General features: G+C 37.1%; 1 protein-coding gene across 4 annotated transcripts; it reads right to left on the bottom strand.

The window, feature by feature from the left end:
* On the bottom strand, positions 1–27719 carry LOC127948612 (epithelial membrane protein 2). 4 transcript variants are annotated; one of them, XM_052545204.1, is made up of 6 exons: positions 27585–27719; positions 27136–27234; positions 2804–2918; positions 2572–2668; positions 2124–2264; positions 1–1243 (listed from the first exon to the last, which is right to left on the bottom strand). In XM_052545204.1, the coding sequence occupies exons 3-6, from the start codon at positions 2879–2881 to the stop codon at positions 1074–1076; spliced, it is 486 nt and encodes a 161-aa protein (XP_052401164.1). In that variant the 5' UTR covers positions 2882–2918; positions 27136–27234; positions 27585–27719; the 3' UTR covers positions 1–1073. The 4 variants fall into 4 exon arrangements, with proteins under 4 accessions (XP_052401164.1, XP_052401155.1, XP_052401139.1 ...); XM_052545195.1 differs by lacking the exon at positions 27585–27719 and adding an exon at positions 5283–5445 and having other exon boundaries at positions 27136–27219; XM_052545179.1 differs by lacking the exons at positions 27136–27234; positions 27585–27719 and adding exons at positions 5283–5445; positions 14428–14592.
* Positions 27720–27803: the final 84 nt, after the last annotated feature.

Genomic DNA, 27803 nt, shown 5'->3' with positions numbered 1-27803 from the left:
AAAAAAAAGAACAATATTGAGCCCTTGGTGGGGATCAATCTCCAGAAACAGACCTGACCTGAACAACTAAGCAGACATTTAAAAAAAAAGCTGCCATTGTGGTTTCATTCCCATTACAAAAGCCTTCACTAATATTCATTAACACCTTCTGAAAATTGAGCATTAAAAAACATGTTCACACCTGTTGATATAATACTTCATTACAAAATATATAAACAGCAACAATGCAGTTAGTCTTAATAAATACAGCTTAACACTTTTGCCTAAATAATATATAACTAATTGCTTTTTATTCCATAGCAGATTTGAGGACGAAATGATTATATATTAGACATTAAAACTGAAACCATCGGTGTGCTTCACCAACACCATTATCTTAAAGTTATTCGCATGAATATGAATTAAATCCCAAGTGCCCTAATCAAACACAATGCCTAAAAAACTACAGATCTGTACTTATGTTAACAGTGATTTCAAATTAAATGCTGAAAAAAAAAAAACATGCAATGTAATTAGTCAACACTAAAAGACTATTTTACAAAAACAAAACAACAACAAAAAAACCACACTAAATACAGGAACACATCATGCCACTAATATTGATAATTTGTTCAGCTTCAAGTATGATATAGTGCTCAGCAAACTGGCAGCCCCATATTTTCAGATTTTATGTTTAATTGCTTTTCCACAGGCACATGTAATGACCAGGAAACATCACACTAGCATGTTATTTTCTACACACTAAGTGTTACATCATGCATTATGTATGAATACATGTTGAGCCCATAGTGGTTCCATGTGTAAAATATGTCGTATTATATCCCACTCTGGTATTTTTTTCCATTCCCTATTTTATGTCTCTAAGTCACAGCACTTTTTCATTTTTAACTAAATTATGCAACAGGGGTTAAAAAAAAGTGACATACACTATGCATAAATTCTAATTAAGTTTCCAGTATGCAGTGATTAATAAGATGATCTACTTCATTCAAACAAAAACAAGTATCATTCCAAATAAAGTCTCTTGGCTAAGACTGTAGCTGGTGGCAGCTAGTGAGGTGGTGTGTTGTGCTTTATTTGCGTTTTCTTAGCACTAGATACATAAAGCCACTCAACAGCGTCATGGGGAATGCGACCCAGGCCACAACAAAGGAGTATCCGTAGTCTCCTTCCTTAAAACTCTCGTCTTGGAAGTTTAAGTGCTCTGCAGTGTAGATGGATGCACCGGTCATCACACAGAAAGCTGTGGGAGGGGAAAAAAAGGGGCAATTTACAGTTGGTTGGTTGTATTTATGATTCACAGACAATTACATGACACATCAAAAATCAAATTCAACAAACAATATAATAAATACAAACATTTTATAAAATTAAACATTTGTATACAATAAAAAAAAAGGATAAAAAAGTTCACCCAAAAATTCTAATCTGAGACCATCCAAGATGTAGATGAGTTTGTTTCCTCATTGGAACAGATTTGGAGAAATGTTTTATTACACTGCTTGCTCATCAATGGATTCTCTGCAGTGAATGGGTGCCGTCAGAATGAGAGTGTAAACAGCTGATAAAAACTTCACAGTAATCCACAAGTTATCCACATGACTCCTGTGCATCAGTTAACATCATTTAATCTTAATCCACTTTAACACTTCCTCAAGTGAAAAAATCCATTCCCTGTTGACCTCTACCACCACAACATTCACTAAACAAGACTGGTGTGGATTACTTATGGATTATTGTGATGTTTTTATCAGCTGTTTGGACTCTCATTCTGACGGCACCCATTCACTGCAGACGATCCATTAGTGAGCAAGTGATGCAAAGTTACATTTCTCCAAATTGGTTCTCAATTTGTACTTGTCATAAAAATGTAAAACGTTTTCCTGTGTCCATCTTACAAAATAAGTGTTTCAAAGCTGGGACAATTTACAGATTAAAAACATGACATGAACATTACAGTACAGATACTTCAAGGTGATTCAAGACCCCTCTTGACCTAAGATTTTGTGTAATGAATGGCTGATTGTACCTTTTCTTTGTATAGTACATAGAGAGTAACTAAGAAATCGCAATCATACTGCTAACTATGATTTGAAATATATGCTGCGTGGGCAGGAACTCACCAGACAAGAGCTGGATGATGGCTGTGAAGACAAATCTCTCGCCCTGCTTCAGACGGAAGAGCTGAAGGATGAAAACAAAGAAACCCACACAGCACAAGATCGTAGCAAGTATCATGGTGGCCTGGATAATCTGAAGATAGGCTAATAAAGAGGAAGAGAACATGACAGGTTTATTTGTCCAAATTTTGAGCAAGAAATGGCTGGATATTATATACAGTATATGGTGGAGTCCTAAATTCACTGTCAGAAAATACTTCTATTTAGCATTTTCCTGTATTGAACACATCCAAATACATTCATATACATTGCAAACAAGGTTTAATCAATAAACAACTTTAAACAATACCATTAACACAAGCATTCATACTGTACACCATTTTGCTCAGACCAAAGTAAATAGTAGTTATATTTGATTTAGATTTTATGAGAATCAAGGCTCAAGGCTTACCTGCCTTATCCGTTGCACTGTTCGGTATATCATAACAATTTGTGGAGTTGCAGTAATACCAGAGATCTAAGGTGTAACCCTTCGAAACCCACCATACCTTGAATAGATGGAGAATATATTGTATATATGTGAATTTCTTAAATAAAACGAATACAGTTGTTATAGCAGTACATTTTACAGTTGATTAAAGCGGACTAATTAAAAAAAAAAAGACTAAAGAAGATCAACTTACATTTCTGATGGTTGCTATGAAGAGTAGTATGGCAGAGGTGATGTGGAAGAGGATGATGAAGGCCAAAATAATCAACATGGCTGATGGTGGAACTGAAAATCAAAAGCTGGAGTATCTGAGGGGGGAAGAAGATACAGAAATATAATAATCCTGTTAAATGAACAAAAGCTTAGACTGAGAAGTGGAACTGTTGGTTTCTGCTTCTCTAGATTCAGTGGCAAAACCTATACTCTTATTCTGCACTGTGACCTTGGAAGAATTTTGTATTTGTATTTTTACGCCAATGACAAGAAATCAAAAGATAAACATTATTTTTTTAATTATTTGGTAACACTTTACATTAAGGTTTCATTTGTTAATATTAATTAAGTACATTTCATAAATTAACAACAACAATGACAAATGCATCTACAGCATAATAATCTTAGTTAATGTAAATGTGAAATTATTACCAATACATTATTAAAAGCAAATGTTGTAGCCTATCTGTTAATATTAAGTAATGGACCCAAGGAAACATGAATTAACAACAATCAAATGTATTTTGTAGTAATGTTAACAAAGATTAATAAATACTTATGCATTGCTCATTTTAAATAATATGATTTTATAGTGTCACCAATTAATTATATTATTAGTAACCATTTCTGATTTGCACACTTACTAGACATTGCACCAATGATACAAACTGAAATATGATCAAATAAATGTCATACATATTTAAACACGCAAAAACAATACATAGCCAAACAATTTCATTTTATTTAATAAAATGTTTTTAGCATCGAGTTTAAGAAGCTACATGAATTTTGTTTGATTTCATCGATCATTCAAGTAGAAAGGAGGCAAATCTAAAATGCTAATTTAGCTTCCCATGATTCACTGCACTACAGCCACATACAGACAGCCTATACATCTCAGCCTGTATACACCGAGTCATTTATAAATGGCTTTTTCCCTCTTCACCTTGTATAGTATGTGTGAGTTTATACTGGAGATAAGAAACTCGTTTTTTGGACTGAAGTGCTTTCATGTTCAGTTCTTGAGGATACAATAAAAAAGACACTACAAAAAAGACACTACAAAGGATGATATCACCTCAGCACTATGTCGAGTATCAAAGACAATGTTTTCCTCCTTTAAAACATGCACATCTTCCTAATTTCCTTGTTATGCCGCTTATACACAACCAGACCATCAATAACTACCTTTTAATTAAGTTAAGTATGAAGTTGTTTTGCTCCAGGTGTATGAATCTGATCTGAGGTGGTGCTACTGAGCTTGTGTACAAAATAACCTGGACATCCTGCTCAACTTCTCCTTTGGTGTTGAAGACAGAAAGTCAATACAGGTTTGGAACAAAAAGTAGAAATGTACATATAATGGCTTTCATTTGTGGGTAAACTGTCTTTTTAAGATGGGATGTGGGAAACTGGGCGTGGCATTTGGGCAATGCAGAGTTTAGGCGGGAAAATGGTTAAAGAATGGAGCTCAGCTTAAAGAAAGCAAAGAAACATTCCCAACTACAGCACACAACTGAGCCAGAAGGATTCAGCCAACACAGTCATATTAAAGTTCACAAGGGAGACACAATAATGTGGGAGGATACATGATGATGCTCGTCTAGTACAAGTTTCTCAGAGCAAAACACAGGTCTGAAAACCTTTTTTTTTTTTTTTTTTTACTTTCACAATTTCTTCTAAGGTCAGGGACGGTACTGGGAACAAAATTGAGCATAGGCATTAAGTGTGAGAATGTTGGTCATTTATTCAGAGCCTGTAGTGGAAATCCTCTAGAGCCCTTCCCTACATTAGCTGTCTGTCTCTGTAGAGTTTAAAGTGGGAGGCTGGTCTCATTAAATCATGTGTACCGTGTACTCGGTCCACACATGGTCTTAATTTTCTCTTCAGCTGCCTTCCTCTGTTGTACTGAGAGGCGTAGAAGAGGAGAAAGACCGTGGGACCAAAAACTCAAAACATGCTGTCCAAAAATCTGTGATCTGAACTAGGACATGTCTTGAGCAGATGATTCTATTAAAAACAAAAATAAGAAATTAATAATAATAATAAAACTTGAATATTTTAATCATGCATTTTTGGAGACTGAAGCTCTCAAGCTTGAAAAAGGATGCAAAGACAAAATAAATAAAGTAGCTAGTTATAATGAATCCAGATTACTTAACTTCCTTAATAAAGGTCTTAAAGTTAATCCTTTTTTTCATCATCTTTATTTTTCATCTGAGATCAGTTTGGATATCTGCATTTCTAAGAGCTGTTGGGAGGCGCCTGTTAATGCTGAAATCCATGATGGCACAAATGTGGCATTTAACACAGAGAACCCATGTTTTGTTACTAGAGGCTCTGTGAATGGTGAGAAATTGAGGATGAAAATTCCTGTCGATGGTTAAGAAGTGAGGAAAATGGAACCCTTTGACTAGACAGAGGCCCACCAAACACAGAATACACGAGGAAGAACATACTGAAAATTGTATGTTGGCTGCACAGAAGGATAATCCTCTGTACACAGTCCCCTCAGGCCTTTTCCGGAACAAAAGATCTGCTGTAGAGGTTCACCGAGGCAAACAGCAAGCGTGGAATCAGCTTCACGGGTGAACCACTTCAGCCTTCACAGGAACTGTGTACCTGTAATCATCAGAAGAGGCGATACCACAATCACAAGGGTCTTAAAGGAATACTTCCAGGTTCAGTACAATTTAAGCTCTATCGGCAGCATTTTGATTATCATACATTTTTGTAAAACATTGATGCAATGTATGTGAAAAGTGCCAATCCATAAACCTTAAAATATTAAAGGCACAACCTGTAAGATTTTTTTTTAAAGAAAGTTTAAATCCAGAGAAATAAACAATTTTACCTAGTGACACTGACAGTGTCCATAGTGTCATTGTTTCACCTGCCAATGACGTCATAAGTCCTCGATATCCAGTTTTGTATTGTAGAAAACCAAAGACGCTTTAATATGATGTGCATTTTAAAGGGGTCATATGATGCGATTTCAATGTTTCCTGTCTCTTTGGAGTGTTACAAGCTCATGGTGCATGAAGAAGATCTGTAAAGTCTCATATCCAAAGAGATATTATTTATGAAATTTAAGACTGCCACGCCCTCCTAAAATGGCTCATTCAAACACGTCCCCACATGTCTACATCACTATGTGGTAATATTTGTGTAATGCCGCCCAAATGTTCACGCAAAGAAAGAAGGCGTGATTTCAGTAACAACAGTTAGTGTTGAAGCAGCCATGTCAGGGAGACGCTGTGTGTATCTAGGCGAAAACAAAGGCACTTAATTTGGCCTTCCGAAAGTAGATGCATTTAGGAATCTTTAAGATTATTAACAACAGAACAGCAATACATTTTATGGACGACCGTTTCATGACCGTCACATAGTGGAGTCAGCTGTCTAAACCATCCGTGGCATGTGTAGTGCAAACACATACAAGCTTCATAACTGTGTCTGTCATGCGACTCTGTTTCCCTTTCAGGCTTGAACTGATGGTAAAACTAAGCACATTATCAACTGCCTTTACATTTATTTTAAAAGATGAAGCTCGCGATTAAAGGGGCATTATAATTCCGACAAGTGCTTGCGGTGTTCGGCCAATAACAATGTACTGGGTCAGTTGGCCAATCAGAACAGACTGCTCTTGTCGGAAGGAGGGACTTTGTAGAAAACGACTCGTTTGAGAGAGGCAGGGCATAGAGGATCTACAATAATGTACAGTATTTGAATTATTATTTTTTTAACATTAAGGCATCAACATATTCTGTTACACCAAATACACAAAATAATGATCTTTAAAAAAGCATCATATGACCCATTTAATAGAACGATGATGACCGCATAGAGTAGCATTATAACAGAACTTTAAAACGCATCTATTAGATAAAACAGTGCTGCTTTTTTCCCCCACAAACGCATGACTGTAAGGAATGGGAGCGGTCGACTGACGGAATTAAAAGAGCACTTCGGAGTGAAACAATCATGGCCGCCATATTGAAAGGTCGTTCCAAACCAAAGTGCTCAAAACCAGCTACTTCAAATGGCCCTTCGGAATGAAGGATTTCGAAGGGTGCATCTGATAGACACTTCGGGTTCCCATGATCCTTTGCGCAGATTCTTTGCATGATGACGGCGCCTCCATGTGGGCACATGATGATGACGCAGAAGGGCACTTCAGAAACATTTGTTTGGTCACCTACACCCTTAAACCCTTGAAAAGGGTAGACCCTTTGAAGGGATAAGGGCATAGGGATGAGCCCTTCCGAATGGAACGCAGGGAAAAAAGGCTCTGCTGCTTTTGAGTCATGTGTCGTGCTCGTTCAGATGCCTCATTTCGCTCAGACGTCTTCATTCTACTACGCTAATAAAACATTGGCTTATCCATGAACATGAGTCCCATCGGATATATACACACATACACATTTATAAAAAAAAATATATACAATTTATGTTTTTTACATTATAAGAGTTAAACAAATGTTACTTTTATAGCTTTTGCTGATTTATTTTGATTCATTTTGTGGCAGTTTAGTTCCCCAAGTCCTCTGATGAACTGCCACTGACCACAAAAACAATTACAAAGCTCTTCACTATAGTGACTATTCTGAGTTGTGACATCAAAGGCAACAGATACTGCACAGACAACCCAACAATTAATCCCATTTTAACTGTGCGTCATTGTTTCATCTACAGCATTTAAACAAAAGCAGCATGACCTCACAGAAAGGAATGTTCCTCAGTAACATGATGCAGTCAAATATCCATAACAGATCATTGGCGGAATCCAAAAGATAAAGTGTTTTATGAATTAGGTTTTGTGCAAATGTTTTGCTCATGAACTTCAGATAATCCAACATTTAAATAAACCAATAAATGATGACAAAAACATGCAAATGGGAACTGCAGAACACATAACCACCCAGTTTGACCTAACCTGACCTTAACTATCAATGCTGAGCTAGAGGGAACACCTCAAAGTAAATGAGGGATACAAGGGGGAATGTTTTTGTGTGTACGTTTGACATGGCCTGCAGTTTCAAATGTCAGCAACAAACTATTTATGGGTTGTTTCGGAGTCCCAAGACCAACTCACACTCTGAGATCTGAGACAATGCAGATAAAAGGGAAGAAAAACATGCAAAGGATCAGAAACGTGAAGAAATTATAATGCACAGAAGTTAGTGTGGAGTCAATCCATGCACGCCTTTTATTGTAGACATCCTTCACTGCCAGGATGAAAAGAAAGGGGCTAAAAAGAACCCTTCTCTGAAACAGTTGTGAAGCTGTGAAGGTTAACAGCCATGGATAAACAACATGTTCATCTCTCAGCAAGTGCTAGGCTTTCTCATAGCTATAAACAATGATCTAATTAAGATCAATGCATTCTCACAGACTCATTTTCATTGAAGCACTCGTGTTTATCCTGTCAGGGACAAGTGTTTGTTCTAAAATACAGCCATAAATTAAATGCAGCCCTGTTCTTGCTCAATAAAGTTAAAATTAGGCATGAGCAGCTGAAATGTGCCTGCTGGGCCCCATCTAACTGATTACCTAACAGGCCTCTTAACGTTCGATGGCTGCAGTTCACACAAAGACATCACGATAAGCATTTTCACACATCCCACCATACAGCATATTTGATCTGTAATCTGGTTTATGTTTGCAATTCACTAGAATGATTTAAAGTCAATTAAATGTGAAGACCTCCATCACATGTCTTTGGCATGTCTGCGGTGCTTCCTTCATGTGATCAGAATACTGGTCCCCCTTTTTTTTTTTACCCACAATTCTCCATTTTTTCCAAGAATAACATCACACATTTTATAACATATACAATGTTAAATCTTAGGTGTGTTAAATAGTTCACCGAAAAAGTGAAATTCTATCACCATTTACTTACTCTCATTCTGTTCAAACCTTTTCAGCAGAACACACACACACAAAAATAATAATAAATATAGTATATATTCTGAAGAACATATGGGTCCAAAAAATGTTTATATAATTTAATATAAGTACAGAACAATTGACTCTGGGCCTTTGAATTATTAGAAAAATAATGCACACCGGAGGAGTTGACGCTTGGCGATGTGCCCGTTACACCTCGGGTGTGCATTATTTTTCTAATTCAATGGCCCGGAGTCAATTATTCCACTTATACTACGGTTACCACATAGATTCATCTGGTTTTTGTTCTTAAATGGCTATTATTTCTTCCGCATCTCATCCAATGCCATTTTTGCTAGCTCCAAAACGTCATTAAGCTGGTAACAGGCTTGAGCCATAGCATTCTGATGCAATTATTAATTAAGTTATTTGAAAGAGATCGACAGAGACAGTCACACAGAGAAAATGAGAGAAAGAGAGAGAGAGAGAGAGAGAGAGAGAGAGAGAGAGAGAGAGAGAGAGAGAGAGAGAGCAGTCAATTTTAAGAAAGGGATGAAGTTTATACGGACTAAATGTTTGGAGAAATCCAGATTCCAGCATACATCATCAGAGAGAAGTGTGTCATTTCACTGGAAGAGCCAATAATTAAAATTGTATATAAAAGAATGAACAAGAATATGTCTGAATCAAACTCATTTACACCAAACTACACTTACACCAGTGAGTCATGTTTGAGTCAGTTCAGATAGAAATAGCTCTCCAAATTAACAAATGCACCTTACATTTACAGTGTCCCAGGAAATGAAATTATACAACTCTGAACACACACTGACAATCAAATCTATCATTGACATCTCTGATTATATTTTACTCACTGTTCAGCCACTCTAGTACCATTGGTGCTTGTGAACTAGAATGGGAACACACAAGCTGCTAACTTTGGCTCTAGAAAACTTTGGTATGCAAAGGTGTTCATGGTTGATTCAATGAAGTTTAATGTACAGGAAAAACAAAGCTTTATTTTGGGTATCATCTATAAGCCACACCCAGTAAAGCAAAAAGTAAACAAACTCCCAGCGAGAATGAAGTATACAGTGTAAGAGCTACTTCTACAAAGCCTTAAGGTCCCTTTACACAACCCTGAGGTTCTCCACAGATATTTCAACACCATACTGGACAGTTTTGGCACAAGGGACTCCTCGTTTTGTAAAAGGAGTGTATTTTGGCAAGGCACATGTGTTACTGCTGCAGCTGATCTCAGGAGGAGCCTCATTCACACACTGTAGGGTCCCGCTCGGCTCTCGGTGTGGCCTGCTGGGTTGAAAGTGTGAAATGGGTTCTTATAGGCTTTCATCTCATTGCTATGATTCTACCGCAGAGCAACTGTGCTCAGGTGCCACAAGCACTGTTTTCACATCACATTCCACTGATGACATGCCGCAAGCATGAGAAATGACGCCCACATGGATCTGTCAAAAGACACGCTGCTGAACCCCCGCAGCCACATCCAGACAACCCCTCTCTCTGAGAATCAGGACAGCTGTGTTTAATGCATTAACACACAGTCCGGATTCTCAGTAGCTCCTTTGATCTTTCAGCAGGGATGAAGAGAGAACTATTGTTACTCCAAAGGAGTTTCTTGTTGCATCCAGTGCTCTAAGCAGCCAGTTTTAAATCTCAACTGTGCTAAAGCCACAGACAAGACAAGGGTTTGTTTTCTGTGTTAACTGCATTTATTTGATTAAAAATACAGTAAAAACAGTAATTTGTAAAAACATTAAACATTTATTTAATGTCATTTTTTTGTCATGTCAATGTTTTGATCAAGTTGCACTGTTGCCAAATGAAGGTTTACATTTATTTTAAAAATGGAAAGCCTCTGTTATTGTGGGAGACTCTTCTCATGCCATGTATAGTTCTTTCCAGTTACTTCCCTCTGGCAGATGGTATAAAGTGCCTTTAATATAAGAAGGCCTTTATCCCAACTGTGATTAACATTTTAAATAGGATATTAAAATATTTTTTTTGGTTTTTAAGTGTTTTATGATGATTATTTATATTGGTAGTGTGTTTAGCCTTTCGTTTAAAAACTATTTTCTACCTAGAAGATAAAGGTTTTTTTTGTTATGTTTTTTTTCTTTTTTTTTTTGATTGTACACTATTTCTAGGTCGTTATTTTCACTGTTACTCCCTCCTGTTATGAGGATTTATTTTCTTTTGCATATTAGTTACATAATTTTTTATAATAATTTGCACTACACTTTTCAATACTTCAGTTCATAAAGTATAAGACTGTAAGTTTTAATATGAATTATCAGTAATCAACATCAACATGAATATGATCGCTTTAGTCAAGCACCCTCCCACTAATTCTCCAAATGACTATAAAATGCAGTTTATGTTTGAAAATTGACCATTAAAACGCCACCTTAAGGCATGACAATACAGACATACATTCACATGAGCACATCCCCCTCTTGCCTCTAAGTGCATGTCTGTCAAGGAGACCCTGTTGTTTTCTTCCTCTCTTATATTAGTAAGGAATGTGACTGTTTATTGCTAAACATGGTGCTGTGTTTGTGTTTGAAGCTGGTGTGGGTTTCTGGTAAGACTGGTAGCGTGAATAAGAGTGTTTTTCATAAGCTAATGGGACTTCAGCAATGTCACCCTTGTGCACACTTGGTTATCAAAATCCACAGCAACATGTGCAATTCATTGTCTCAATCCGAAAAACATGCAAACACATCATAGCATCAAGGACTCAAATTGGTTTTACATTTCACACATTTGCCAAGCCACTGCGTCTGTGACTATAGATAGTCAACCTGTCAGTGGAGATGAATGAGTTTCAGTGTAATTCTTTGTGTAACTGGTGAAAACAAAAAAAGATTACCAAGCCTCGTATCAATGGAAATCATTTTTTAATCTTATTTCACAAATATTATGTTGCTGAGAACACTCCAATGATCTGATACTATCTTCTGAATGCTCACATTAGTAGTTCATGGCAAGATTAAAGTATCTGTAATGTTTTGTCACCATTTTGCTGAAGCAATAATAGAGTTTGGACACAGCTCCCTGTCCCTTACCATCACCCTGCAACTACAGTTCAGAATCCAGTGGCCTAAGTTTCTTTTTGAATATGAACTGACGAGTTAAAGATGAGTAGCACGTGTTTGCATGTGGACTGCGTACATCACATGTTGCCCACGTTACAAATGAGTTTGCAGTGTTTAATATGATGCAATAAAAAGACTGGGGCTGCAAAATAATGACAGAAAAAGGCTATTGATGCACAGAAAAACAATCATTCAGCTAGACCAATCTAGTTTGACTATGAATCAACAAATAACTTTTATGAGACGGTACTTTTAAGTGAATCAAAGCCATACAACGTAACCAATTTTGCATGATTCATCAATAAATGACTCCTATGAGACGGTTCTTTTCAGTAAATATAAAAAAGATTGACCAATGTACCATAATGGCCAAAAAGAATGACTCATGAGTTTCTTTCAAATAATCAAGTTATCCATTTGACTCAGTCTGAAACTTTTTTTAATATAATTTACTGCATTAGAAGAGCAACAACGTCTTTCATTCACAAGCAAGCAAAATAGAAATGATAAACTAAAATATACCTAAATGTTTCAGAATCAAATCAAATGGGATCCAAACCTAATCAAATCAGAAGAGTATGTATGGAAACAGTCCAATGGTTTTATTTTGCTTTGAAATATTGTGAATATCAAGTGGATGTTTATTCACATGCTGTTCTGAGTCATTTAGTTTAGTTTACTGATTCAAAATGTTACTTTATTTACTGACATTTCATAAAAGAGAGAGAGAGAGAGAGAGAGAAACATGATTTTGGAATGCAGTCTCTTACAAACACTGAGGGGAACACAACGCCGCCTGTAGCTTAGTCACTCTGAGCTGGATGTGAGGGTTAAAAAAAGCATCCAGAGCTTTGGCTCAGCCAAAAGGAGAGGCATTTCCTGATCCAAATGTTGACAGCATAGTTTCTAATGAAACAACCCATCCGCAAACAAAACCCGCCACCTATTCTCTGGAAAGCCCTGCAAGCTGCACATTTCTGAGTGGCATCAGTTCTGCTAGATCAATCAGTGACCCAAAACAAAAAAGAGAGAGAGAAACTGAGGCTGGAAACAACTTGGTCAGTAAGCAACTGGAAAAAACTCTCCTTTTCGCAGCATGGAAACTTAATACATGGAAAAGAAGCCATCTCGTTGTCCAAATCATCCAACACAGACAGGGGTGTCTCAGCAGGGGTGTTGGTGCGAAATGGCCACCACAACAGAGTTGTAGTATGTGTGAGGTATGGATAAGTTGGACTAGTACACAAACTGTGAGTAGGCTGATAAATATGTTTCAAATAACAGTGGGTAGGAGCTTTCGCAGTGGCCGGACTATACATCATACTAAGGCTCGTGCAAATATCCTTTCCTAGAGAGGTTTGGCTTTAGATAGGTCGGTTTGAATTATGGCACTCACTGTGGCTGTGTTTATGTTGTAAAAGCAGAGCAGACGGGCCTCCGGAAATCCAGTGCAGTGAAAACGCCTGCACCTCATGAACACACTTCACACTCCCCACCCCCAAAACTGTCCCATGAGCAATACGTTGGAATGTGCCACTGAGAAATCACTGTGACTGTCTGTCTCACACACACTCAGCTGAGTGAGATAAAAAGCCACACATGCAAAATTAATCAAATATACAAAAAACAAGTTGTAGGAGCGATGCTTGGCCTTGCACAAACTATCACATCCACTATATCCATTATGCATCTTTTTTGTAACGCCTACATACATTTTTCATCTACAACTTTAAACATGATTATTTAATAAAAAAAAAAAGAAAAAGAAAAAAAAACATAAAATATGTACCACGTAGCATTTACTTATTCACTACAGTTAGGAAAGTTAGGAATATATAAACTTTTTTTTAAAAAGTTATATTATGTTACACATTCAACATTCACACAGGGTAGTTTATATAATATATACTCATTTTTTTCTCATATACAATTATAAATCACATAAAAAAGTAAGATTTATGAAGTATATATATATATATATATATATATATATATATATATATATATATATATATATATATATATATTTGAGAACTTAAAAAAAAATACTTCAGCCTATATTGACAGATGAGATGCTTTCACTAGGGGGCGATATGGGAGACAAAGTTGGTGGTACTTCATTCCTAATGATTTTAAAATGCAAAAGCGCCAAACATTTGAGATTTAAATACAGCTATATTGTGTTGTTTTCAAAACTTTTATTTTTCTATTGTAAAAAAAAAAAAAAAAAAAACCTGAAGCCAAACTGGATTCTCCCACTAGCTTTAAAGTAGATTGAAAAATATAACAAGTAAGCAAAACGTATATTAAGAATATTAAGTCTAGTAATAAGTATACGCTAGTGATTCATCAGTGAAGCATTATCGCCAACGCCCCTTTCCTGACAAACTCTCTCCTCTTCAGTTTATGTTTTCAGGCAATAAACGCTCGAACACATTAAAAACTAACGCTTGTTAGCCAGCAATAAATCAACTGCCTTACCCCAGCCAGTCTTTTCTAGACATCAAAGATGCTGTGATCCTCTCGAAGAGTTTTATGGCTCACTTAATAACTGGCTGCATGCATGTAGAAAAAGTAACTTATGATTCACACTCACCGCTGTAGAGAAGCCTAAAGGGTCAAATATTGAAGAGTTTGGAGAGGGCAGCCAGATGTGGAGATGAAGTGATGCAAGTGTGAACGTGACTGCAGGGTAAACGTAGTAGTAGTAGTGAAATGAGGAAAAAGTGCGCGCTCCTCCTCTCCAAAATCCTAAACAGCCCAGAACTCTGGTTGGGTGTGGTCTGGAACTCAATATGTGCTGTGCTGAGGAAGGGAGGGAGGGGAAGCTTTCTGGAAGCATGAGGTGTTATGACAAAATGCACAGAATTCATTGTGGATACATTCTTTTAAATCGTGACAAGGTTTTCTTTGACTACAATAGTCAACATCATGTCATGTCTCTACTTTTCCTCTTATTCTCAAGTGATTTCGAAGGAGAGTGTGAAAGATTTGGTTGGTGGTTTCTGTGTGTCTGTCTATATGTGGTTCTCTGTGGTGTTGAAGAAGACCAAGAGTGCAGAGGAAAGTCTTAGCCTGTTCCTGGCGGGAACTGAGAATGAGGCCAGCGGCAGGAAGACTGGAGCAAGAAGATTTACTCACAAAGGAAACGGCTTTGTCCCCCAAATTCAGCCTCTGAATGCTCAGCTACCCCTCTCTTATTCTTCTAAACAGCTGCTTCTGTGAAAGTCCAGATATAAAATATCTGCAATATTTGTAGTTAAGTACATATATACATAGATAGGCACTATGTATCTATGCATTTGTAACTCCACTATGCATATTTATTATGTAACAGAGCTATATTGATATACACCACTGTTTTATGCCATCTGCAAATATTTGTCTATTAATTTCCTGTGTGCTCCTCCCTTTTGCATTACATCCTCAGGATTCTGGCTCCCTGGGTTTCCTGAGTGTGTGTATGTGCGTGTGTGTGTGTGTGTGTGTGTGTGTGTGTGTTTATGAGATCTAAGCTAGTTGACTTTATGACTGGATTGATTGTACTTTCCTTTCAGTAAACAGCTGTTAATGTTACAGGACATGAAGAAGTTACATGACCAAATATATATATATTTATATATATAAACCTTCATTTTATAGGAAAATCAGATATCCAACACTATTAAATCCTAAAAATGTACAGTGAGATTCTACATTAAAAGTAAGTGATTTAAAGTTTGTGAAATGTTGAAAATTAAATAACCCCCATTAAAAAATAAAGATATGAAGTAGAGAGGAAATATTTAAGATTCTTCACTTTTTGTCTAAGTCGTTTACACAAATATGCAACACTAACCTTGTAAACACTTTCTAGATTTCTCTTTTTGCACTAAAAGTCCTCATTCTAACCCCTGACATGCCTTTATCATCTATGGGGGCGGGGGTCAGAAAATTCTTTGCATGCCTGTCCAAAGGACTGTATAAGGTTTGTCATAGGAAAGCAAATCTTGTCACGTTCTCAATCAATGATTGTGCTTATTTACAACTTGAAGCATCAGGCATGTATTTTATGCGATTAACCCGGTGCCAAAATTCTGTGTAAAACTCCATTCTAGAAAAAAGAGTGAGTTTCCAAGCATGCAAACTCAATGCATTCTTCTTTTGTCATTCAGCTGTCATTTTGTGTATTCTGCAGTGATTACAGAGCTATGCTCATGCTATATTGCTCATGCTATATTTACATCCACAGTGGCTTTTGATGTGCCATTGTTCAATTAAAGACGGCAGAAATACAACTAACAACCTTTGGAAAGCATTGCCAAAAGAAATTCCTATGAGCCGTTTTTACCCACAGCCCACATTTTGTTGCACAATCCACACAAAAACAAACAATCCCTATGATCACGTCAAGCAGATGAAAACTTTTTTTTTTTTGCCTGCCTTGCAAAAATTCAGCTGTGTATGCTTTTGTTGACAAAATTGTTCAATCACAGAAGAATGTTAAAGGTTCTGTTTTACGCGCTTTTTTGAAGCTTTGATTGTGTTTACAATGTGCAATATAACGTGTTCATGTTTCGCGTGTAAAAAAACAGTATTTTTCACACAGTTCACCTATCTGTATACTGCTGTTTTCACTGTCACAAAAACGCAAGTATAGGTCTCTGCAGGAAAGTAATGGGAGTTACGAGATCAAGGTGTTTTTACACCATGATAACTGATTGGTTGATGTAATAGTGACGTTAGGTTTAGGGGTGGGGTTGGGTAAGGGTGGTCATTTAGATTGCATAATTCAGAAACACCCAGCAGTTTCAAAACACCCACATGGTGATAAACGCCCCCTTTTGCTCTGCAGAGACCTAAGTCTCCAAAAACGGGCTGAGGACTTCCTTGGTCTATACAGCCTCTCCTTCAGAAATACGTAACAGGTTCTGATTGGGCCAGCGGTACCTGTGTTGTGATTCGACAGCAGCTGAGAGCAGGCTGCCCTCCTGGTAACGTGATTGGGCTAGAACACACGTGCTGGAGATGTATTTATAGTCACAGGAGCGTTTTTACTGACGAGATGCGCATGAAAACCGCATTTGTTTTTTTGCACAGCCCTAACATCTAGTTAACAAAGCTAAACAGCGTTGCCCTTTGTGTAATAAGTTACAGAAACTGTTAAACACACCAACTTAAATAATAAATACACTTACTCGTTGTGGTCCATAAACAACGCCTTCTCCAGACAAAGAGGGAACTGCTCCATCTTTCAAGAATAATCTTTGTGCAAATCCAGCATTAAACTGATTGAGATTGAGGAAGCTGTCCTCAGCAAAATGAACTGCACATAGTTTTACATGTGGATTATAATTTTCGGGAACCGAGTTAAACATAAATTTGTTAAACACAAAGGTGATTGGACTCTTAGATGAAAAAAAAAACAGCGTTTCAACAACATGGCGACAAACACAAACACAGCTCTTCCTTCTTCTCAGTCGGAGCGCAACAAGGCCACGCCCCCTGTTTGTGTATTCATGTGGGCGGTGGTTAGTCAAAAAAACTGTTTTAGTGATGTCATTACTACAGGAACTAGAGGGCTGTAGTCCAAACGGGTCGTTTTTTGTAGGCGAATTCTGTTAAATCAAATATCTCGCTTGGCATTGAACATTGAGCTTTAGAATTTTACAGATATTATTTATACTCTAACAACAACATTACACACTAACTAAAGTTTAAAACATGGAATCACGAAGAAGGGGACCTTTAAACAATTTAATGCAGTAAAATCAGTATTTATCAGACTTTAAACAGCAAAAAATTTGGAGTAAAAGTTACAACTGCTAGGACATTGCTAGATGCCATAAATGTTATAATAAAATACTTAAATAATAAATAAAATAGTATTGCAGTGCATTAAAAGTTAAGTGTGTAATTTCTGCACAACTAGCATTGCCAAATCCAAGTAAAATCACAACACTGATTAAGCCGATGTTGCTGTTCTGGGCAGCTCAGATGTTTCGCCAAATCAACCTATCAATGGCTCATCAAAACGTTACAGACATCAAATCTATGCCTTGTTTACATTTAAAAAAGGTTCTGGTTTGGATCAGAAATAGCAGGTTTTTGTGCTCAGACTTTGTGCTGGATGCCTGGATGCTTCAGGCTCAGTCAGTGCAGTGATGTGGAAATTCAGGAGATCCAGACAGCAGTGAAACAGCAGACTGACTGCCAAACAGTGCAGAATAAGGTTGAGCCAAAGACTGGGGAGGCCCCACCGTGGCCTCTCTACACCCTCTGCACCAGTCTAAAATTGTACTTCAGATCTCTGCCTAATGAAACAGGGAAAATGGAACAAGTATTCATGCATTTGGAATGCTGTGTGCATTTATGCAGTCTCTGAGTCAATTATGTTGAATCAATTTTGTTTAACGATCCATTGTACTTCCAGGTCACATGTTCCTCCCAGCTTATCACTATTCTCGAATATTATTTTTGATGAACTAGTGAAACTGTCTCTGAGTTAAAGCTGAAGTGTGTTATTTTTCAAATTACAAAAACAATGACATATATATTAACATACAGTCCTTCCCCCAGTGTGATACCATTGGTTAAACCAGTGTTGCTACCAGTGGGATGGTTGGAATGTTCCAACAGCAATGTTTTGATAGTACAACATGATAGTGCCACAGTGATCATTCAAACCTCTAATGAAGACCAAATCTATATGGTCTTAGGTGGTTGTTTTCTTCACTTTGAATCCTGCGTAATCAGGATTCTTGAGCAGCTGGGGTGAAAAAGTGCAGAGGAGGAAGGTCAGAAGCTGCAGGCTGTTTTGGAAAGAATGCTGAGGGTGATGACCAGATCACAGGTGGAGAAATATGGTAGTAAAAAAAGTCTTATAGCTAAATGTTGTGCAGGCATGTGCTGCCACTCATTTGAAATGGCAAAAAGAATATACACAATTCTTATATTAATTCATACTTTATTACAATAGTTACAGTTCATTTTAAAAGAGAAAATAGATGCATGTTTGCATTTTGTATTCCAGTTTTAAAAAGTAATAAAAAAATATCAAGAGAAAATGTTGTAAAATCAAGTTTTTTAAAGCAATTAAAATGTTATATTATTATTATTATTGCTGAGAAGCTAAGTTGGTCTTAAACTCTAAGCATGGAGACACTGCCCAATTGCTCGGGGGAAATGGTGGTGGGGGGGGGGGGGTATTTTCCATACAGTCTGCATTTCCTCTTTCGTTCATTTGTTTAAAATGTGTGACCCACAGTAGAGCATTTAAGCAGAGGAGTCAAGAGCTCTCCAGACTCATGACAGGGGCTCCTCGTTCACACTGACATAAGCAGACTGAATTGCTTTCTCCCTGTTCTGATTAAGCTCAAGTGCTCTCATAGCCCTGCAGAAGTGGAAGGGAATTAAGACAAAAGTGGCCTTTGTGATGAATTTGAATGAAAGGTTTATAAAAGATCTCTAATTGTGCCCAATATTCTCGACAAAGTCTACGTAGCTTCTGTCTGTTGTTGGAGCAGTTTCCCTTGAGCCAGCCCAAATGATGATGTGGGCTTCAGGTCAATGATGCCAGACCACACCTTCTGAATCGACAGACCTCAATAACCTCAATAAATAATGAAATATACTGTGGGTCAATAAATCCACAGTGAATTGGAGTAAATTGGTCTTATCTTAAATGGATGACTACCTGGCTTGAGCAACATTCAAAATGTAAGAACTTGCTTCTCAATAGACAGGTGGAATTCACATAAAGTTGAAGTGGAATGACAGAGAGAGGAATTTAATACTAATGTGAGAACCAACAGATTTGAATTAATATTTAAATTCCACATCCTGTTTGCTTGCTACAATGATTTAAAATGTCATACTGTAACTGAACTGGACTTAAGAGGTAAACTGCACACACTCCTGACTGACTTACGACAGGAAGCTACAGAACCTCTTTATCTTCGTGTTGTCTCTGACGGTGGTCAGAATATTCCAGGGTTGAATTACACTGCAAGCAATCTTCTAACACACCTTCATTTATTCAGCATTCAGCTACCACTGACTCTGTAAAGAATGTCTTTCACACTCATCAACTGTCACAATAAAAATCCATCGGCAGTGATCTTTCATTGTTGATGTGATTTGTATGATGGCAGTGTGTTTGCGCAGCTGTTTGAGGTCAATCCAGGCAATTCTCCCCTGAGACGAACATCTCATACTGCCTCCTTAAAGTGACTGATGATCTAGTACCCTAGTATACACCCCGTAAGATCCTACAAGACGCCCTGCCCTGCAATATTCTCAGAGGGAAAACTGGTATTGTAAGGAAATGCATTTCTAGATCTCTCCTTAGGAATGGATTAAAATTATACCAGTCAGAGTGCAGCCAAAATAGACAGCTCTCTTCCTTCCTGGAGCAACTGTGTCATGAATGGTGGTTGCAATGTCTCAAGGCCAATTGGCTTGTTGGGAATGGTGACTGGCCATACATGGCCAGTTTGACCTCACATACCTGACCTGTAGGGTTTAACTGGGTTAAATTTCATCTAACCATATGATTTACATATAAGAGAGGGACAAAAGTGTTAGGGATCACATACACAGCATTTTCCATCCTGGCAACCACACATTATTACATGCCAAATTTGGTTCAGCCTCATAACATTGCTTGGGATTTCATGTATTTCACAATATAATACCGAGAAATGAGCTTTTCTTTTTGTAACATATTCAAAACCAAATCAAACTCCAAATGGTGAAGGCTGATGTTCCAGAGCTAAATCAAATGGATGTATTTTTCTTTCTGAAAACCAAGATTGAATTTTCACCTTGCTATTGATGGAGGTTCAGTACAGGATCTTGGACAAGGTTCAATGGACTGCTTTCTGCTGGCACAAGAGACGTTAAACAAACTGGATGAAAACACATTTATCTTCTCCAAACAGAAACTAGCTTTACTCTCAAGTGTATTCTGGTTAACAAAACAAGCTATAACAAAGCAGTAGCAGTGTGCGATAACTTGCCGTTCCTCTGAAACAACTTTTCCACTGATGTCACTTAGGCCACGTATTAGAAAATGTTAGCCAACAGGTAAAAACAAATATTTAGACAGTGTTAATCTCAAATTGAGTCTGGCTTTACTCTTTTAAGTAACTCCCATTTCCAAGATCGAATCAATTCCAGATTAATAAAGTCCCATAGAGGTTTTTTTTTTTTCTTTCTCTCATTGAATTTCCATTTTCTTTTGGAAGTAGCTACGTCACAGAAATAAAAATCCTGTTCATTTTCCAATTCTGCATAAACCTTCTTACTTTATATTTTACTCACTTCCTGCCTATTTTATTGACATGAAAATGATTTATTGACATTTTCCTTTCTATTTAATGTGACGTCTTTATTGAGCAATTCTTTTCTATGGAGAAAAATAGAGGAAAATGCCTCAGGAACCGAAGCTGCTGGAAAAGTGGGTGGTAACAGTTGCAGTCTATCCTATTGACTTTAATCAAAGGACTAGACTCCAATCACTCATGACAACTTTGCATTGAAAGGAGTGTGAGTACACTGCAAACTGAGTGCTGTTGACTATAAATCCACCCAATAACAAAAACTGCAGCAAGGTGAAGACAGGGAACTAAATGACAAGTAATGCCTTTGATGCTCCAAAGCAGGACAAAATTTGCATGCATGAGATGTGAAATGGTTGTGAAGAGCTGGCACTCTTTAGAGGTGGTTTGCATGTCACACGTGCTGCTTTTTTATTGCCTTTTGAAATGAGTCATGCATCATTGTTTAAAAAAAAAAAAAACACCTTCATAAGAAAAACTGGCTGAGACAACCTAACAGTGGTTGAAAAAACTGATCCAGATGGACAGAGCACTTAGAAAGACTTTGCTAAGATATCCTCTCTGTAAAACTTCTATCACAATCCTGATGATGAAATGTGCAAAAATCTGAACTCTACTGAGAATTTCTTTCTTCAAAACACTATGTGGAAAGTCGAACATCAAAACAGCCACATCATCTAAAAAGAGAATTAGACAAAAATTGTTTTGCACCAATATTAATTAGAAGGTCTCTTGACCTTCTCTTACTCTTGACTTGACTACCTTAGAAATTATTGTTTCATTGTATTAAAAGTTACTGTGGTAAATTTTGTGGAACTTAATACTAAATAATCTGTTAAGAAAATAAGTCACTATTAGATTGATATTACAATTGGGGTATGTTGTAGCTAGAGTTTCTAAATTTATAGGCGGCTACTTTTCATTTAAAAAAAAAGTCTACATTGGACCATGCATGGCAATGAGAGCCATCAGTGCTGTTACCTATGATAAAAGCTCTACGGTAACGATGCAACAGTTACGAGAACTACAGCTAATTTTCATAAGGGAAAGTACAACACAAAATCAAGAGCTTTAAAGTCAGGAACTACATGAATTATTGACAAAGCAATCAATTTTCCTCATGTATAAAATGTATAAGGACTGAATGGACTGATATTATGAAAACCTGGCTTTGGGTATTCCAAGAGATGACGTGAACAAGAGCCTAATGAAATTATAACAACATCTGTTATGGAGCAGGAAACAAACATTTCAATAGAAAAATTTTAAATAAAGCTAGTGAGATGGCACTTCCCAAGTAGAAAATTCTGTCAAACTGATAAGGTGCTTAAATAATACAAATAACCTCACATATTCGATGCAAACAACTAAGTAATTGTTAACTACTTAACTGCAGTTGTGTTATTAACCAGATTTGTTTGTGTGGATGATAGGTTAACTACCACAAAAAACCATTCTGTATACATAAATAAATCAAGGAAGCATGCACCAGGAAATTAAATGCTTCCCTCTTTGGGTCCCCCGATGCTCAGACCAAACCTACTGTACACCATTGCACATGCGTTTGTTGTGCTTCGAAATTTGAATGAATCTTACACCTGGCGAGGTGCACAGGGAAATCTCTAGTGCAAGCCCGTGCAGTGCTCCAGGTCTATAAACAATGAATTGTTCTCCTGCTCTAATGCGGCCTTGAAGTCGGCCAGCCAGCTGCCGCATTGTGTCACGTGCATCACCGAGGCACTGCTCCAGCATGTTCATTGTCCCGTAGATATCCCAGCCCTCAGTGCCACACACACATCATTCTATATCAGAGATGTCTAATATTACATTCAATTGTTGTGTCACTGGCTCTACTCGTTTTATCTTAACAGACATGTCAGTTTCTCATAATGCACAAAGACAAATCTCCAAGCTGGCACAGATCTGCTGTGGGATCCTGTCTGACAAACTAAGTGAGAACTGTAGTATTACCATGAGAGGCATGCAGGGCTCTGATACAGCCGAAAGATTTCATAACAATGAGCAGACAGCATAAACAAAGGCTGAGATATGGGCCAAGCAATAATCGACTCAAAGGAATGTGAGTCTTTAAAGATAATGACAGCTGAGTATGTGAATGAACACTGCCTGAACTGAGGGATTTGAGAGCAATACTACACAACAATGGGGTCTGTGCCTGCAGTCTTTATTATTACCAACACAATAATCTAAAATCTCATTTTAAAAACAATGCATGCTTTGAGTATAATGAACAGGTATGAAAAGACAAAAGCTGAAAAAGAGGGAGTTGTTCTAAATGTTTGGAACATCCTTCTTAAAAGTAACAGTTCCGTTTGTTTTTGTTTTTTTTTAATCACCTATTTTAGTTTTTTTAGTTTGTTTTTTTTTTGACTCAGACCGAATTCTCTTTTTCCGACCCTCAATCGTCATTTAAAAAAAAAATAATAAAATACGAAACTTAGGCTAGATAAAATGTTGATTAATGTCTGAGGAATCTCCAGTAATTAATTTATTTGATCCGAGATTGCAGTCTAAATTGAATGTGATAAAATGGGTCAAATACATGTATTTCTTACGTGTCGTCATTATTACATTTGTCCTCGAGGGGAAGGCAAGACTTATTCTATTCACAAAGAAACATGCAAGCTAAAGTTCTTTATTGTGAATCAGCAACACACCACGCAGCTCAGTTTGATTGACGAGCATGACTCTTATGAACTGGTTCTTGTAATGAATCGTTCGTTCGAAAAGATTAAACAAGAGCTCTAAAGAATCTAAAGAAGTTATCCCAAATTGTTTTTGATATGTACAGTATACACACATTTTTATATTTTATAGTGGGTTGGTTTGCAGTCCTCCTATAGTCTGCACTGCTTTCAGGGTTTTTTGTTTTGATATTTTTTTATTTATTTTTCAGCAATGGCCAGTTCCAGCTCACTGGCAGTCCTCTCAATCTAACAAATCTCCTGCAGGGTCTGCGGATGGAGCACAAGAACAAATTGTGTCAGGTACTGTATGCTGTCATATTCTGACACTGCAGTGTTTTAGTGCGACTCGGGCGCTCCAGTATGACTATGTGTGCTGATGTTTCTGTCCGACTCTCTTATTTCCTTTACAGTGCTATATGGAGACAAATTAGAAATGGCAAGATTAGCACATTTCTAGTGAGTGAATCCTATCACTGTGATGGCTTGTGATGCCAGTGAGCCTCTCCCCACGGGCAGCACGCTGGCACTCTGAGTCACTGCAGCAATGCACATTTGCATTCTCTCCTCTCTCTTTGCTTGGCCAGCACTTTATAACTCGGAGGGCTCAAGATTTGTTTAATCTTGTTGATATTTGTTTCCACAGAGCGACATTCAGCCAATCTTCTCTGGTTAATTTAGCATCTTCTTGGTTATTAATAAAATATAAATATAGTTGATAAAATACAGTGTTCTTTTTCAACCAGCGATGGCAGTTTTCGCTGGATGTTCACATACATCCTTTATTGGGAGGAATGTGAGGTCAGAATAACACTACAGTGTGTATTCTATCTATACCGCTATGGTGATTACTGTAATTAACTTCCAAAGAAAAATGAGCACCCTCGCTTAATAGCCTTCTGAGCACTGAATTTGCATTAGATGAATCATAGACACAGAAAAGCCTGAGTTCTCTCAAGCATTCCTCCAAATATATTGGATTAAATGAAGGCTTGGCAGAAATCCCGGATCATCTGTGACACATCTACTGTTCCTCTTTGAATCACCAAGACACTTCATTGAACAGAAGTCGTGTTGTTCTAGTATATCAAGTGAGGGCTGTGTATGATGAAAATCCACCGCAGTCTATATCGTTCTCTGGAAGAGAAGGCTGAAAGTATAAGAGATCAACTCTCAATGATCCACAGGGCCGTCATAAGAGAATACTTGTTAACAAGTGTTGAACATGAGCAAGTGTCTCTGGCCCTTCAGGGTAAGGGCGTCCATGGATATTGGTTGCACATTCTCCGCTCTCCTGGAGTGCTTACTGATAAACCTTGTGTCGGTTCAAGTGCCTGTGTCCAGTCGTTCCTGTATGTGGTATAGCCAAGCTTCGAAGAGCAAAATCTAATCCTGTAGACATGACTGCCCGCACTAGCCCTGCAGGCTAATCTGCGCAGGAGAGCGAACGGGCCTGAGGGAAGTGGAGCAGATTTAAGTCTTTGTCCTTAAGGCCTGGAAGAAAGACCCATCAAATGGAAGTTTAGCTCAGTTTCTCCATCATAGATTCCCCTTCTCAAAGAGTTTGGGTTGAATAAAAGAAATGTGTGCTAAAATAATAATAAAAATAATAATAGTTAAATAAAATAAATAAATAAATAAAATAATAATAGTAATACTTACCTGAGAAGCAGGATAATCATATCCAAATGTGTAATTTAAACTTTTTTAATTTGGTCGGGCAGGCAGCCCTAAAGTCACTTTTTCTTCACCAACCAGTTGAACAAGCCTCATTGGCTTCTCAAAGGTTTTGGGGGAAAATATGCTCTGCTTAAAAAAAAAATATAAAAAAAAAATAAATAAATTACAAGAGAAAAAAAGACAGCTTACCTTATCTTACCTAACATAGGAAGCAGGGTAATCATGTCCAAATATGTATTTTGAAGATTTTTAACAACAAGCTGAAGAAGCCTCATTGACTTCTCAAAGGATTTGGTTGAAAAGTATGCATGAATTAATTCAGGAATAAATGCATGAATAACAGGCAGCCATGATGTCACTCATTCTCAATAAGCAATTGAGATACAAGAGATAATAGACTCATTGACTTCTCAAAGGACTTGGGTTAAAAGTATGCTCTGCTTAAAAAAATCACTTTTCAATCAATCTTTTCTCAATTAACTGAGATACAAGCATCAGTCTTAAACAGACTTATGGTTGCTGATTGTAAATGCTAATGGAATGTTGTGTTTTGGATGCAGGTGTGCTTCTTAACTAGATTAACCAGCAAATAAATGTTGTCCTATGAGAACTTAACATCAAAAACACCTTCTATATACCTCAGTTGTGTGGAAAAACTTGGCTGTGCTCAAAACAACAACAACAACACATATTTGACATCTCAGATCAGTTAAGATGCAAACATTCTTCATTCATTGTCATTCATCCATGAGATAAGCCTATACTGTGTATGATTCATGATAAAGGAGAATATATATATTAGTTCAAGAAAATTATTCATTTCCAACATTGCACAAGATAACGGTGATGCACATGACAAAAAGACTTGATCCATCAAATTCAGTGTGCATCTACAGTACAAGACATTATCTATACAGTATATATATACTGTGCCTTTAACGCTCAAAGCAAAAACTTAGTTCCCTGTCTTGCCTTTTTATAACATTCTAAAACCAATTTCTGCTCTCTGGCTCTAACATAAAGACGATAACCATAAGAACTGGCTTAAACTAGCCAGGTGGAATAGTTTCCTTGGCAACAAACTGACATTTATCTGTGCACTTGCCCTGAGGTATTGAGGTTACAGAGACACATTTATGTGTAGTCAGTTACTTTCTACCATTAAGACTGATAATATACAATAATGGCGTGGTTATTCAAAATGTTGCAGTTTTGTGTTAGTATTTTTGATTAAAATATAGTTTGAGGTTATAGATATTTCTCAGTTATTATAAATTAATTAATTCAAATGATGATAAATTAAATAAAAAAAAATTTAATTACATAAAAATGTTAAAATAAATTCAGATTTACCAATCCCCCTTCTCTTAAGTGATTCCTTTGTCTCCCTCTACAGAACAGAATGAAGTATTGCTCTGCTGTTTGCCTGCACTAAAATGACTTCTTATAACGCTGCACATTTGACTCTTTTTCTGTCAAAGCTAAAATGCATTTTACAAATTTACTACAGTAATATTTTGTATTGCCTTTATGAGGAAATATAGCTTCTGTACAAAGTTTTCTGATCAAATCAGCAAAATAGAAAATTCCACAGCATACCTGAGGGATTCATGAAAGAGGTTTAATATGAACGGGGGAAGAGAGCTCTCGTCCCATAATGTCTGTCCATAGGTGTGTCTCTTCATGGCTGGCTGCACTCTATAAGCATTTGTGAAGGGTGTAAAAACAGAGGACATCTCATATTACATTCCCTGTCCATGGTAAAGGAAAGTTAGTTAAAAGACTAATCAACTGGAGCTAACCATCAAGAAACAAACCAACCTCTGGACTATAGGATAATTTATTTATTTATTTTTTTCAGAAGAAATCCTAATAAAACTGTTTTCTTATGGATAAATGAACTAACATAATGGAAAATCCATCATAACTCGTGTTTAATTAGTTTGAGGTTTAATTTGCCGCCTTTACCCCACAGCATTATAGTAAAAATTGAGTCGCGCCTCAAATGTTAAAAGAGTCAATCCCAAAGTCAGAAGTCAGCCAATCACCTTTTGCCTTTAATGTCGCTCTCACATCCGTAACTGGGTAATTCAAGCACCAAGCCATCCTGTATATAGTGACATGGCCCTAGGGAGGGTCTAGGAAACTAACTCCATTGTTACCAGAAACTAATGTCTGCTTCCTCAAAAGCCCTGCACAAACACTTGAGTTAACCCTTTGGTGGCTGAGAGATGCAATTGCATTTTAATCATTGTTGAAATAAAAAC

Source organism: Carassius gibelio, chromosome A3, assembly GCF_023724105.1.
Source record: "Carassius gibelio isolate Cgi1373 ecotype wild population from Czech Republic chromosome A3, carGib1.2-hapl.c, whole genome shotgun sequence".
Lineage (NCBI taxonomy): Eukaryota > Metazoa > Chordata > Actinopteri > Cypriniformes > Cyprinidae > Carassius > Carassius gibelio.
The sequence above is the reverse complement of the archived record's forward strand: the minus strand, read 5'-3'. Positions and strand labels throughout refer to the sequence as shown.

Bases quoted from the DNA above. Each gene is read 5' to 3' on its own strand.
- LOC127948612 (XM_052545204.1), bottom strand. From the start codon at position 2,881: ATGTTGATTATTTTGGCCTTCATCATCCTCTTCCACATCACCTCTGCC. The intron at 2,265-2,571 runs GTAAGCCTTGAG...CCTCTTTATTAG, and splicing joins CAGTGCAACGGATAAGGCAG to CCTATCTTCAGATTATCCAG. The intron at 1,244-2,123 runs GTGAGTTCCTGC...CCCCTCCCACAG, and splicing joins CATCATCCAGCTCTTGTCTG to CTTTCTGTGTGATGACCGGT.